The sequence below is a fragment of the Lipophrys pholis genome (assembly GCF_963383615.2).
Source record: "Lipophrys pholis genome assembly, chromosome: 8".
Classification (NCBI taxonomy): Eukaryota; Metazoa; Chordata; class Actinopteri; order Blenniiformes; family Blenniidae; genus Lipophrys; species Lipophrys pholis.
This window is the reverse complement of record NC_137630.1, coordinates 19,942,663-19,956,578: the sequence shown is the minus strand read 5'-3', so window position 1 is coordinate 19,956,578 and position 13,916 is coordinate 19,942,663. Positions and strand designations below refer to the sequence as shown.

At 48.1% G+C, this 13,916-nt stretch overlaps 1 protein-coding gene across 1 annotated transcript; it reads left to right on the top strand.

Annotated features, from left to right (window-relative positions):
* zhx3b (zinc fingers and homeoboxes 3b) lies at positions 1-13,624 on the top strand. The gene is made up of 7 exons (XM_080469250.1): positions 1-305; positions 5,728-6,648; positions 6,847-6,954; positions 7,061-8,608; positions 9,222-9,938; positions 10,999-11,284; positions 12,561-13,624. Exons 2-7 carry the CDS (start codon positions 5,905-5,907, stop codon positions 12,569-12,571), a joined length of 3,414 nt encoding a protein of 1,137 aa, XP_080325376.1. The 5' UTR covers positions 1-305; positions 5,728-5,904; the 3' UTR covers positions 12,572-13,624.
* Positions 13,625-13,916: the final 292 nt, after the last annotated feature.

The following is a 13,916-nucleotide window of genomic DNA, read 5'->3' as shown; positions in this document are numbered from 1 at the left end:
GTGCGTCACGTGAGCGCTTCTTCCCTCGGTACGTCCGTCGTATTTTCCTCCCTCCGCCGCCTGCCTCGGCTCCGACACTCTCCAAACAAACAGGCGCAATAAGACGAAGGGGGGCGGCCGCAGTCGGGACCGGTGTCACGGCGAGCAGCAGCGGACGGACGGAGAGGGGGGTCGTACACCTACAAGTTACCATCAGTGAAGCTCGATCCCCCCCCCCTCCCGGTCCATTTGTGGCTCCTCCGAGCCCTCATCCGTGGAAACTTTTCAATCGCTGCGCTGCACATGAAGAGGTCCCACCGAGCGAGGTGAGTGCGGCTTCACGGTTTCTCGAGTGTTTCACCTTCCTCAAACTTGTTATCTTACCTTTGCGTCTGCGGCTCAGCGGTGCTGGCCAGCTGCATGTCGCCTGCTTTAAAATGGCGACAGCCAAGCAGGGGGGGAGGCAAGGAGGGAGAGCAGTTTTCTTTTGCGGGCTGGGGAGGGCTCCTCCTAAAGGGCTTCACACTGAACCCAGAATGCGGGCACACGAGCCCCCGGTAAGTTGTGGTATCACTCCGCGCAAGTTGAGAAAAAGGATGAGCAGGCACCTTTTTTTTTTTTCTTTTTTCTTTTTTTTAGGTGGGGGGGGGTTAATCCAAAGATACAGTCCAGATACTTTGTGTCTGCTTCACTGGTCTGTGAAAAGATTCAAGAAGTCATACAATCACTGATCTCTTCACTTGTTATGATAATGACTAACACTATGTCCCATAACCGCTCTTTGAAAAGTGGACAAACTGGTTGGCGAGTGTGTTATTTTGTTACATCCTATTATTTTTCTTACCAGGTTGTTTGTTATATGTTTATGTTGACAAACATTTGCTTAATCTTCACCTGATGTTTTCCTTCCATGCCGTCCATGTGAGTTGGGTTATTTCCCATGTCAGTGTTGTCATGAGGGTGTGTGACTCCACGGATTAAAAGCAAGGCTTTCCAAACCGCTAATTTGTGTCTGACGTCCATGTGAGTTCCGGGCACTGACACCGGGCTTAATCCAACCATCTATTTATCAGTCACCTGGAGCACACATGGACCAACAGTGTGGCTGCACCAGCCCTTGGTGTTAGAATGTGTGAAAGCTGTGCCGAAATCCTTCTTTACTTTCACTTCTTCTTGTGTTTCATTGTGTTGTTGTGTCTTGAGCTCACCCCCTCTCTTCCTCGCATCTTCCCAGCTTTCGCTTTTTCTCCTCCTCAGATTTTGTTTTGCAGCCCATACAGGTTTAGCTGCTTGGTGTGAGCGGATTATTCTAAATATTGCTTGTTTTGGCCTTGCGCTTTTGTTTGTTTCACACTTTGAAACTCCCTTTGTTTTGTTTTCTGTTATCAGCCTGTAATGACCTGCTGATCACACCATTAAAACCAGCATTGCTTTAGGTCTGTATGATTTCTTTCTGAATAAGTTTCTTTTATTGCACTAATCCATAATTACAAATTACTTGCAGATGTCTGCCATGTATGACCACAATAACAGACTCGGGTTCTTCTCCAGATCCTCTCTCACTTTGAGGCAGAGCAGCGTACTCACCTTGCACGTCCGCAGCCGGCAGGTTTGGGTCAGCAGCGGGAGCAGCCTCTCCTGCTCTGCTTGGCTGGTTAACAGCTTGTGATGTCAGCCATTTTAGGTTGGACAGCACGGAGCATGGTGAGCCGCCATTTTTCCCTCCCTCCCCTCGCAGCAAACCCAGTTTTTACGCATGCACCGGCAGTGGCCACAGCAATGCAGCCGTTTTGCAACCCACGCAGATCCATTCCCTGACCTGAGAGCAGTCCAAACTGGACTGAGGATCAGATGGAAAGACACTGTGGGAGCATTGTCACTGAGGTTTTCTTGTTGTTGCCAGGATTGAGTGAAGACTGGAACACCCGGGGAAGGAAGTTTAGATGTCAGCGTTTACAGTAGCGAGCTGTGTTTGTTGGTGAGCAAAACCCTAGAGGTGATTGACAGGAAAAAGTTCGCTGGGGCTGCTCATCGTGCGAGTAGGTGAAACTGGCAAGACGGTAGAAACCATGGCGAAGGAGTTGTGTATTGGTGCGCAGACGCCCGTAGACAGGAAAGGGTTTGTGCTGGGGAGGTGCAGACTTGATAATTAGCTCCAATACACATGAGGTTGGAGGTCGTTTTTGAGTCCCTCGCAAGTGGTTGCTTCAGCCCAGTTATCATTGTCTGCTCATCTGTCGGTACCTGCTCTACAGCGAGTGCAGGAGGCCCCGAGATGACTTGGGCCCCCGCGGGCCCAACACAGGAGCCCAGAGTGCACGGGGAAACAGTCTGGACAGACTCGGGCACCGTGTTGACAGGAAAGAGACGGCATCGCCTCTGGCCAATAGCGTGCCTTGGCGACGGTGACCACACCTAGCAGGGAGACATCAACACCGCGCCAGTGAGGCACTGAAATAGGAGCAGGGCAGGGACTCTCCAAATACCACTCACAGGGGTGTGTGGAACAAACAAGCCCTACTAGAGCCAGGGGCTGGATGGCACAGGCGTGTTTACCCACATGCATGCATTTTAGAGAAATGAGCTGGTGAGAGAAAGAGGGGAGGAAGGAGTGAGTGAGAGAGAGGGGTAGGAGGTGGTTGCCATGGGGACAGTAACACACCAGTGGCGCTGTCGACCCGTCTCCCTGGGCCAAACTTGCTCCGGAGAGGGAGGAGAAGAAGGAGAGAGGGGAGGCACGGGGCACAGAGGCTGTTGGAAAAGGAGGGGGAGTGAGGGGGAAGAGATGAGGAAAAAGTGGGAAACGGAAAATTGAGTCAATAAGGAACGCTTGTGTCCACCTATTCTCCTACCTACTGAGAGAATTAGTTTGTCACAGATATATCATACCTGTGTTGTCAGTGATGAGACCAAGAGTGTCGTTGTCATGCAGCTACACTGTGCAGCCAGGGATTTCTTGTGCGAGTGCTATTATTGTCCCGTGCTGAGAGAGGATGTAGCTCAGGCCTCGACAAAGAGTCGGGCCGTGGATGAAAGGAGGTCAAGCTGTGCAGAGCCATTGATGAGGCAAACAGAATATAGGTTACGAACCAAAGGGTCAAAAACGCTCCCTTTGTGTGTCACGGGGAGCTCTGTGACTCTCACGCGGTAAAAATGGCAACCTGACTACCTCAGTAAACAAGCCTAACGCACACACAAGCATGCGAGCAGCCACCCCCGCACGGCGTGCACACACTCACAAATGCAATCACACATGCCCACCTCACCCCACCGCTCCTCCCTCAGTTCCACTCTCGATCTCACAGGAAACCCACACATGCAAATGCTTGCACGCATAACAGGCGCAAATCCACCGCCGCCGCCACATGGTCAGTCAAACATACTGTATGTGCAGCATTCAAACCCCCGTCAATAACTGCTGCGGTCAGGCAACACAAATCATCATGAGCCTGGCATCGCTGAGACGGTTTGAGCTGCCAATAGCGGCTCACCTTGTTTTGGTCCTCACCTGTGTGCGGCCTTGTCTTTCTGAAGCAGTGCTGATGTGTTCACGTTGCTGCGGGTTGGTTTGATTAATGTTTTTGGCATGCCATCCAGGTGACATGAGAAGTTAGGAGCAGCTGGGACTCCATCAGTTAGTTTTCACAGCTTTCATTATTGTAGGACTAGATACTTTTAGAAGATTTTGAGTTTTTGATGTTTGTAGGAATATTTATTTCAACAGCTGCTGAAATGCATGTGGGTGCAGCTACAGACACTGGAGCTGAATTTCAGGTTATGTCCACTGGCCGAACATTCCAGTCTGTCCTGCACGGGGGAGGAAGGAGGGTGTGTGTCTGTGGGGGGGGGGGGACTATGTGATTGTAGTTTGGAGCAAGAAGTGGGCTTCATAGCGCGGGGGTGGACAGGGTTGGGCCGGGGACTCGGAGGGGGGTATCAGGAAGGAAAATTCCTCACTGAAACACCTCAGTGCTTCCTCCACGATAGTTAACACCCCTGCTAACCGACCGCCCATCCCCCATCGTCCTCTCTCCCATTCGCTATCCCTCTCCCTTCGCCTGCCACCCACACCCAGCAGAACCACGTGATGGATGGCTGTGAGACTGCCCACCCATAAGCCTTTGTGTTGGTCATGTGACCAGGCTGCCTTGGCAGAGTGGTGCCCCCTGATGCAGAACTGAATGGCAGGGGAGTAGGAGGGGTGCACCACAGCCCAAGCCAAGGACAGGCTCCCTCTCTCTCTCTCTCTCTCACTCTGGGGGGGCAAGGGGCATCACGTTCCCTGCACAGTAGCAAACTTTATTTGCCTGTTAACCCCTCGTACTCAGACCCCAAAGAGAAGAGGGACACACTGATTCGATGTGAATCCAGCAATGTTTACATCAGTCCTCAATGAGCTGTGCGTCATACGTAGACGGTAGAGGAACTGAATTTAAAAATGAAGCAAAGTGAACCTGAATGCCTCGGCCGAGTGTAAATGGTCATTTGTCACACTCTAGTTCTGTAAGGGTTAAAAGTGCTCTGAGCTAATGCACCATGACCTTTGAGGAGAAAAACAGTGATTTGTATTTGTGGCTACAAGAGAACTTTGCTATTGAACAAGTGGTATTTGTGTGATGTGTGTCATATTTATTGAGCGTGTGGACGGCTCACCTGGAAAAATTACGATGCTCAGATAGTCCCGATATGATGAGTGTGCCTCGTTGAAGATGTGCTTTCAGAACCAATTTGTTAGAGCTGACTATTGAGAGATTGTACTTTTTTTTTTTTTTTTTTTTTACTTTTAAACTCCTTCCAGCTGTTGAACCTTTGATGAGTTTTCTGTGTGCGAAGTGTCATGTTGGGGGCCAGATTGACTTGGAGAGTTAGTTGCCCTGGAGCTGTACTAAAATACTGCATCACCAGCGCTCTGCCCGAGGGAGGGAATGGGAGGCGAGCTGGGGGGGGGGGGGGGGACCACTCCGCAGGAAGCTTCGCCATTTTGTGCAGAGGCATGGAAGCAAGAGTTGTGGAGAAAATCTGGGGACTTTGTAAGAGGTGAAATCTGCACGTTCCATGATCAACGTCACTGTATTCCTAAGGAACCTCATCTGAACCATCTACTTGTCCAGTTCCAAGGTAATCCCAATCTCCACCAACACATTCAATAGGCAAATTGTATGAGGAATCTTTATAAAAGTGTTCATCTTAAGCTACAGATTTATTTGTTTTCTTAAAGGCAGGTTAAAAAAAAAAAAAAAAAGAAACACAGAATGTGCTCAGACTCTGGGGGTGTGTCTGAAAGAGGGGAAGTGAGATGGAGTTGCATGGGGGAGGGGAAACAAGGGGGTAAGGACAGGAGCTCAACCTAAAAGCCTTCAGTTAAGAGGGAGACTCGGCTTGTTTGAGAGTCCTCATAAAAGAGAGATTTCAGTTTTATGAAGAGGAGAAGACTTGATCTCCTTTAATGAAACCTTCATGAGCAACTCTGGATTTGAAGGACTTTTGCTTTTTTCCCCTCCGAAAGGCCCTTTTACCTGTGCCGTTGACCTTTTACCTGGAAACATCTTTGTGCGACTTGTTTTTTTTAAAGCATGAAATCTGGTTTTAAGTAAGAGATTTCATCCCATGTTTTGTACGTTCCACTTTATCTCTTTGAAATGTATAATTCTGTGCAACTAACCATATCTAAATTATAGGCGTTGGATCCTTAGTAGTGACTGATGATCTAAATCCATGTTCTTTCTTTTATTTATTTTTTTCTTTCAGGATTTTCTCCAAAATTACTGCGAGAACCACAACTGGACCTATGGAAAAGACCCGCGGCCCTCCCTCCTCCCCCATGCCTGGCCTATAGTCAACCAGAAACCCATACTTCTCTCTCACACCCCTCTCTCAGCCATTTGACCAACGCTCCCCCCTCCTCCCCCACTCCGTGGTCACACCATGGCCAGCAAGAGGAAGTCAACGACCCCTTGTATGATCCCCAGCAAGATCATCCCCCCATCAGAGGACGCTCAGCAGGACTCTCCTGTTCTTCTCCGTCAATCCAGGATTTCTGGAGGCGAGAGGCACAGTCCCCTCGACCTCCGAGAGTCTTCCAAACCAGACGCAGGGGACCCCGTCAAAGATGGCGCTGGTATTTACACCTGTAAGCCTTGTAACTTTGAAACCCACGACCTTAACTTGTTCTTGGATCACGTCTACACCGGGCATCCAGACTTTCGTGCGGACCCCAGCTTTTTTTGCATTAGCTGCGGTGTTTCATCACCCAAGTTCGAAGGGCTGGCCTTGCACAATGCTAGAGTTCATCCCAGCACTTTAAACACGACTCTGCATCTGAAGAGGAGGGACCGCAGGTTGATTGTAGAGCAGAGTTTGTTGACCGGAGCAGAGATGGGGAAGGACAGTGAGATTTCCATCACTAAAACCCCCATCATGAGGATGCTGAAGGGAAAGTCTGAGTCGAAACGGATTGCGGTGCCTCACGCGGTCCCCGAGGCACCGTCGTCAGACACGCCTTCTGTTTTGACATCTAAAGACACAGAACGAAAAGAAACCGCTGCAGTTGCTGTCACTCATGTTTCCACAATTGTCCACAATGGGACGACTAAAGTCACGCTGCCCTCGGCGATCCAGATAGTCAACGGCTCAGGAGCATTGCCGATGCTAAAGACGCCCATCACACAGGTAAAAGTTAGCTTTTAGCTATGCTGCCTTAAACTTATGAGTACTGATTGCAAGTTTGTTTTTGTCTTTTAAGTAATGTAGTTTTAGATATGAAGAGTTCGCTTCAGGTTTTTTTTATTTTTTTTAAAGTGGCAAGGGTTTTTGCACTTTTTTCATATTTCAGTAACACAATAGCTTTAATTGTTTGTTTTCCTTTAGGTGGTTTCAGTTGTTCAAAACAGGAACTTTCATCATTCTGCACCTACGACGGCCTCATCAAATGTTTCCTCCACTTCCATATCTTCGGCCTCAAAAAATCTCCCCAAGGTATCGATTATTTTTATTTGATTGAATTTTTTTACTGCGAATGTTTTAATTGGATAACCAGCGATGTGATGATTTCCACTGATTATCACATCTTTTCCTCTTCCAGGTGATGATTCCTTTGAGCAGCATCCCTACCTACAGTGCCTCCATGGACTCCTCTTCCTTCCTGAAGACATCCTTCAGTAAATTCCCGTACCCCACAAAGGCTGAGCTCTGCTACCTGACTGTGGTCACAAAGTTCCCTGAAGAGCAGATCAAGATCTGGTTCACAGCCCAGCGGCTGAAGCAGGGCATCAGCTGGTCCCCCGAGGAGATAGAGGAGGCCAGGAGGAAGATGTTCAACACCATCATTCAGACTGCACCCGCCACCTCACATAGCCAGACTCACAGTCACCACAGTCCGGCTCAGCACACCATTACAGTCCTGCCTGCTTCGCTGGGCGCCACGGGGATCCCTCACATCCTGCAGGGATCTCTTATGGGGCAGGGCGGCGTCATCGTCACGCAGCCTGTGATGGCAAACGGTATCCAGGTTAGCAGTGCCCCCGTGGCCCTGGCTGTCACTCCCAAACCTCAGGCGGCAGCTCGTCCCATGATGCAGGCCCGACCTGCAGCGGCCCTGATGGCGGACAAAGGTATCGGCATGCTGGTGGGGGCGGTGGGCAGCAGCAGCACAGGGAGCAACACCATTAGCAGCAGTAACAGCAGTCGGAGTGGGGGAGGGGGCACGAGTAATGTTATTGGTAACAGTCAGGCGAGCGTCATCAACCTCAGTCTAGGAAATGGAAACCACAGCGGTTGCAAGGTGAGCAGTGTTAATGGTAAACACCGCAGCACCAATGCCGACTCCAGCGACAAGAGCAATAGTAGCAGTCAGGTAAATGTTAAGAACACCGGCATCAGCAGTAACACCAGCAGCATTGTGCAGAGCGAGAAAAAGGTCAAAACCGACAGTAAAGATGTGAACATCGACAATAAAACAAGCAACGATGCTCAGAAGAGTAAAGCTACAAATGGTAGCAGCCACAAGAAAAACACAACTAGCACAGGTTCAGATGATGTCCACGCCTCTGCCCGCGACTCTCCATCATTCAAGCTGGAAGAGGCGTCTTCTCCTGCTTCCAAGTCCCCCTCACTCTCCCCATCCCCCTCCCCCCCACCTGCAGCTGCTGAGAGCAGCACGCCCAGCTCCCGGACGCCTTTCAGTGCTTTCCTGGACGCCACTTTTTACAAGGGCAAAAAGTCTCCCGAGCAGCTCAATGCCCTCAAAGACAGTTTTCAGATGAACCAGTTCCCCGACCAGGAGGAGGTGGACCGCCTCATCGCTCTGACCGGGCTCACCGTGCGAGAAGTCCGCAAGTGGTTCAGCGACCGCCGCTACCACTTTCGCAACCTGAAAGGCCCCCGCGCACCAGGAGGCCAGAATAAGCCGGGCGCCGCCTCCGGAACAGGATGCGGTTCCAGTGCCAACCCTATCGACCTTTCCGAAAGTAGCAGCATCTGCAGGGCGAAAACCTCCCCGCACAGCTCCGATGGCCTCAGCCCCACTGTTGCTCAGACGCCCACATCGCCAACCACACCCTCCCGCAGACTCCCTAGACTGCCTACTCCTGACTTCACAGCTATCCGCTACAAAGAGAGGGAGCCCCACCAGGTGAGACGCTCAAAGCTTTAAGTTTCAGTAGGATTCCTCAGCTATTTAACTTTTTATTAAAGGAGAATTGTACTGATTCTCTCCAGCATAACACAGCGGATTGTCTGAAAAGTTCTCGTTTATATTGGTTTAGTCCTATTTCATTGTCATAGAAATCAATCGGTTAATCAATTTCACACTAATTCAGGTTGTTTAAGGCCTTGAAATCGTGAAAAGCAATTATTACAGTTTTGCAAACACAAATATGACTTATTTAAAGGACATGCTTTTTTTTTTCTTCTAACCAGCACAAACACTTTCCCTTCTATTAAAACAGTGATGAATGAAGCTTTTGTTTTATACTTAATCCATTAAGATCCTGAATGACACGGTACAATTTGAATGCATTTTTAATGATACCATTTTATTGAAGATAAAAAAACACATGCAATGAGGGGGAACTATGTTGCATCAAATTTGTAGTGAGAAGAGAAATCTTTACATTTCAGTAAGTTAAATAGCAGAAAAGTTGACGCTTTTTTATATTTTTGTTAAAATTGTCTTTGTCAGTAATAATCCCAGTAATTGTCCCTCAGGTTTCTGACCATACAATCCAAATGTGTGTTCTCTTCAGGTTAAGGCCCTAGAAACCAGCTTTGCCTTAAACCCTGACCCCTCAAGCGAGGAAGTGGACCGACTACGATCGGAGACCAAGATGACCAGGAGGGAGATCCACGGCTGGTTTTCTGAGAAGAGGAAGAGGGTGGCAGCTGAGAGGAAGAAGGAGGAGGCGGAGCGGGCGTTGAGAGAGGAAGAGGAGGAGGCCATGGAGGTGGACGGAGAAGAGAAGCACAGAGACGACGCCTCAGGAGAGCTTAAAGTCAACCCCATCAAAATAAACCTGAAGATGCTTAAGGTGACCGAAGCCAACGGGAAGCCGGAAGGCGAAGGGCTGGACGGCCCGGCTTCACTGCCTCAATCCGGCAACACACTGGGCTCCTCCCCGGCCTCAACCTCAGCCCCCACCGCCAAACCCAAACCGTCCAACTCCCCCAAACCCACATCCGTCCGCGGCAAGAAAACGGCGGAGCAGCTACACCTGCTCAAGCAGGTCTACGCCCGCACACAGTGGCCCAGTGCCACTCAGTACGACGAACTGATCAGTGCCACCGGCCTGCCCAGGCCCGAGGTGGTGCGCTGGTTTGGGGACAGTCGGTACGTGCAGAAGAATGGCCAGCTGAAGTGGCTGGAGGCGTACCAGACCACGGCTCTGGAGGAGGACCTGAAGAAGGGAGACGCCAAGGTCCTGCAGGCTCACCTGGACGCCCACGGCAGGGTGGAGGAGTCGCAGGTAAGGACCAGGCTCCAACAAAATAATGTCTTCTGTTATCATGGAGAGAGAATATTTTCTGTTGAATAAAGTCCAATTATAGAAAAAGTCAATAGTTGTAATAGGTGCCCATTGCAGAAATATTTCAGCACAAGTGATGTTAAACTTTGCGATTTACTTCCTGTATGGGCACATGAAGAACCTCCAGCTTCACCCGATCAGTTGGTCGTCACTTTATAAAGACAATAGTTAAATACATCAGGTTATATCTGTAACATGAACCCTATTATTATATACTTCTAACAGTAACCAGGTATTGGTTTGCATTGTGAAACTTCATCAGTGTCCTGGTTTGGATGGGGTTTTGGAGGAGTAAAAAACCTAAAAAAAGAGCAAAAGTTTTTTTTCTTGTGGCTCTCATGTGCTTTTTCAGAGAAAAAAAAAGCATACCACTTTGTGGTTTTAAAAAAAAGCCAATAGATTTTTTTTCTTCTCAGTCACTTGACTTATCACATTGTCATTTTAAGAAATAAAATGGTAAAAAAAACAAATGTAAATACAATTTACTGTCTATATAAGTAGACTGAAATACTAGAATCAAACTATTGGCACAGTCTTCTATACACATGGTTTTTATGCAATAGACAAGTGTAAAATGTGTCTTCACAGATATCTTGAACTCATCCCATTTACGTGTCGTGTAAATACATTTTTATTTTCATGTAAATAATTTATTTGGCATCATTGAATTCTGAAACGGTTTCTCTTCCCTCGTTCTGATAGACACCAGAAGTTGTTTTGCAATCGGATCATTCAGATATGTTTTACTTTGAGAAATGATTATTAAAGATCATTTTATGTACAATAGTAGTAATCAGATATCGGTGAGAGAGAGAAATGGTCTGCATGGAGCCCTAAACAGGAAGTGTCATCAGGAAAGGTGCAAAAGAAAAATGAGCGTGTGTAAATATTAGTATCTTCCATGAGCTCCTGTACGTAGGAGGTGACGGAGTGTATGGCAGCGCGGAGTGCTACAGCATGCGCTCCTAAAATAACCAGCGCGATGCGTCTCTCTGCTCAGCTGCAGGATCTTGCTCAGACCAGCAGCCTCACGGCAGACCTGGTGCGACATTGGTTCTCCACCAAGGCGTCTTCGCCCGGGATCGAACAGCCCGCCGCTCCTGCTGCTCACACCACAGGAATCGAGCCGGGGGCGGCGGCGGCCGAGGCGCCGACGACTGGCTCCTCCCCTCTCGAGCAGCAGCCAGGCGGCGGGACGGAGGAGAACATGGAGCCGTCGGTGTGCGGCGTCGCGGCAGCAGCAGAGGAGGACGCGGGGACAGACGAGCCTGTGGACGCTGCTGAAGGTAACCTGACTGCCTGCTGTCGCCTTCACCGTCAGTGATTTTCAAATCCAAGTGCTCAAGGCCTTGGAAAGATGTTTGTGTGTCAGCAGGACGCCATACATCACATGTTCAAGTAGAGAGAAAATCTGAGGTTTTTACTGAAGCATTATAAAGAAGTTCCCGTCATATTTGGACATGATATAAATGTATTTCATAATGAATGGATTGAAATGTGAGAAATGTCCATGTGGGCAAGTCAGTGATGCAGAGCTCACCTCTGTGGTCCAAAGATGTGTTTATTTATTTAAATTGTACCTTTTCAATATGTGTGTGACCTGTTATGTCAGGCTGACCACTAAGCAGGGTGAAGGTGCAGCCCCCTGCAGCCCTTGATTAGAGAGGCAATAGGGGAGGATTAGTAAAGGGAAAGTCCTTTTTTAACTCACAGCTGGCCACCTCCTTTTTTGCTCCACTCCCCCTTCAGACACACACATGTGTTTGGGCTCTGGGGGGGAAACCACACACACACACACACACACAGGGAGAACATGCAAATGTCCCAAACAGCTTATCTTATTACTACACCCCCGTGCTGCCCCACTATTCTACATACAATAAATGAACACATGCAGAATAGTTTATCGTAATTCTAACCAACCATCTCACTTCTTTGTATTGGTTCACTGGACAGACTCCATACACCATCTAATATTGACTTCTTAATAAATCTATTCCAGTTCCTTCTTCACACTGCACATAGGTGGTCACCGGTTACCATGGAAACCAGTCCGGTTCTTGATTACATGTGACATCACTCAGCGATAGATCGATTAATACATCAGTTGTAATGAATTCCCTGGTTTTGATGGAGTTTTGCGACTTCAGCTCAGGAGCAGATGATAAAAACACTTTTTGAACTATGGAATGACTCCCACAATGTGTTTCAATTTTCTCCTATAAATGACGACAAAAATGCTTCAAATTATCACTTGTGACACACTGGAAGCAGAAAAAGTGGCTGATTAGTTTCCTCTCTGATCATCGCAGCTCAGACGAACTTGACTTTGGGTTCGGGTTGTGGTGTGATTCACCGTCAGTGTGTGTGACTGTCTCAGCTGGCTCTGATGCGTTCAAGTGAAACACACATTTCTGATCACTCTGAGTCACGCAGCGTGCCGTCATAACTCGCCTGACACTGCCAGTGCGCCGTGTATCATCATAAAGGAAACTTGTCTGTGTTTCTGTGACGGGCCGCAACTGAGACTGAGTTTTGATTTCTTCCTTTTATTTGCTGCAGGAACTGATTGAAGAGGCCTTTTGTGCCTGGATGGAGTTCAGCAGGCAGGTGGTCTTTGTTCCCCCGGGGGGGGTGGGGGGTCGGACTAAAGGAGGGCAGATGTGTTCGTAACCGGATCACCAGACGGACACACGGACCTAGAAATCACCCCCACCCACACCCCTCCCTGCCTTCGTCACACCCCGAGAGGTAGACGTGACCTCCCCCACGTCGATAGATGGACACTCACACCCCCCCCCATTCAACATCCACCCACTCTTTTCTCCAGCGTTCTGTTACACACACACACACACACACTGATACTCTCCTGTCCGCCATTTTCCCTTCCAGAAGGAAGTTCTAGGAGAGATGGAGGAGTGGAGGAGGCGGTGTGGGAGGGAGGGGTGAGACGGACTGTGTTTTGTACGCCTGCTGTGATGGGAGAAAGGAAGAGAAAGGAAAAAAAAATAAAAAGGGAGAAGCGCTCTGTGGCTTTGGAGGCTCGGACACCGACAGCAGAGTGCGAGACTCTTATTGCTCCGAGGTACGAAAGGCTGCGCAGGTCTTTGCTGCAGGTGCTTGCTGAGGCCTTACAAAAAAAAAATAATAATAAAGTGGATCATATCTCTCCAACGTGTTCTCTTCATCGACACAAACTTCGTACTCGCAGGTTTACCTTAAATGTGCTAGCTAGATTGTTCACAGTACCGAATGTGACACGTTTACGATGTTCATTTTTGAACATCTCTTCTCTCTCCATGATTTTCATCTTCTTCCTCCCCTGTACATAACTCTGTGTAAGCAGAACTTGAAATAGTTCGAAATGGAACGATGTGTCATCCAAAGAGAGCGAAGCACCCTGCTGTGTCTAAAAAGAAAGAAAAGAAGTCTGGAATCTGCTTTGTGTTGTAGCATCAAGTGCTTTTTTCACGTCGCTGACGTACATTTGTTTTTATGGGACTTTCTTATCGGACATATTTGACTGTAAAAGAACTGTGAACTTTTATCAGAGTTCCAAACTTAGGCTTGATGTATAATTTTTACAGATGGTATTTGCAGAATAAACAGAATGTAAAACAGAATGGAATGGACTTGTTGGGTTTTTGTGTCGAGGAGTAAAATGTCTTAATGTTTCACTTGTATTAACGTGACATTTATTCTCTTAACTGAGAATATTTGGTTGGAGGAAATGTGGACGTTGCCTACACAAAGGGAGAAGGCAGTAATTAACAGAAGAGATGTATTAAAAAATATATATATATTTCCAGATTAACAAATAGAATTAATTCACAAGTTGAGTGAAAAATGGTGAGTGAAGTCCAGACTATTCATAATTTTTTAACCATTTCCTTTCCCAAGACCCTTTTTGACATTTGC

What these genes read in the sequence shown, in the direction of transcription:
- zhx3b (XM_080469250.1), top strand. Translation starts at nt 5,905, where the DNA reads ATGGCCAGCAAGAGGAAGTCAACGACCCCTTGTATGATCCCCAGCAAG. An exon ending in TAAAGACGCCCATCACACAG is followed by an intron (nt 6,649 to 6,846) that starts GTAAAAGTTAGC and finishes GTTTTCCTTTAG; the next exon opens with GTGGTTTCAGTTGTTCAAAA. An exon ending in CCTCAAAAAATCTCCCCAAG is followed by an intron (nt 6,955 to 7,060) that starts GTATCGATTATT and finishes TTCCTCTTCCAG; the next exon opens with GTGATGATTCCTTTGAGCAG.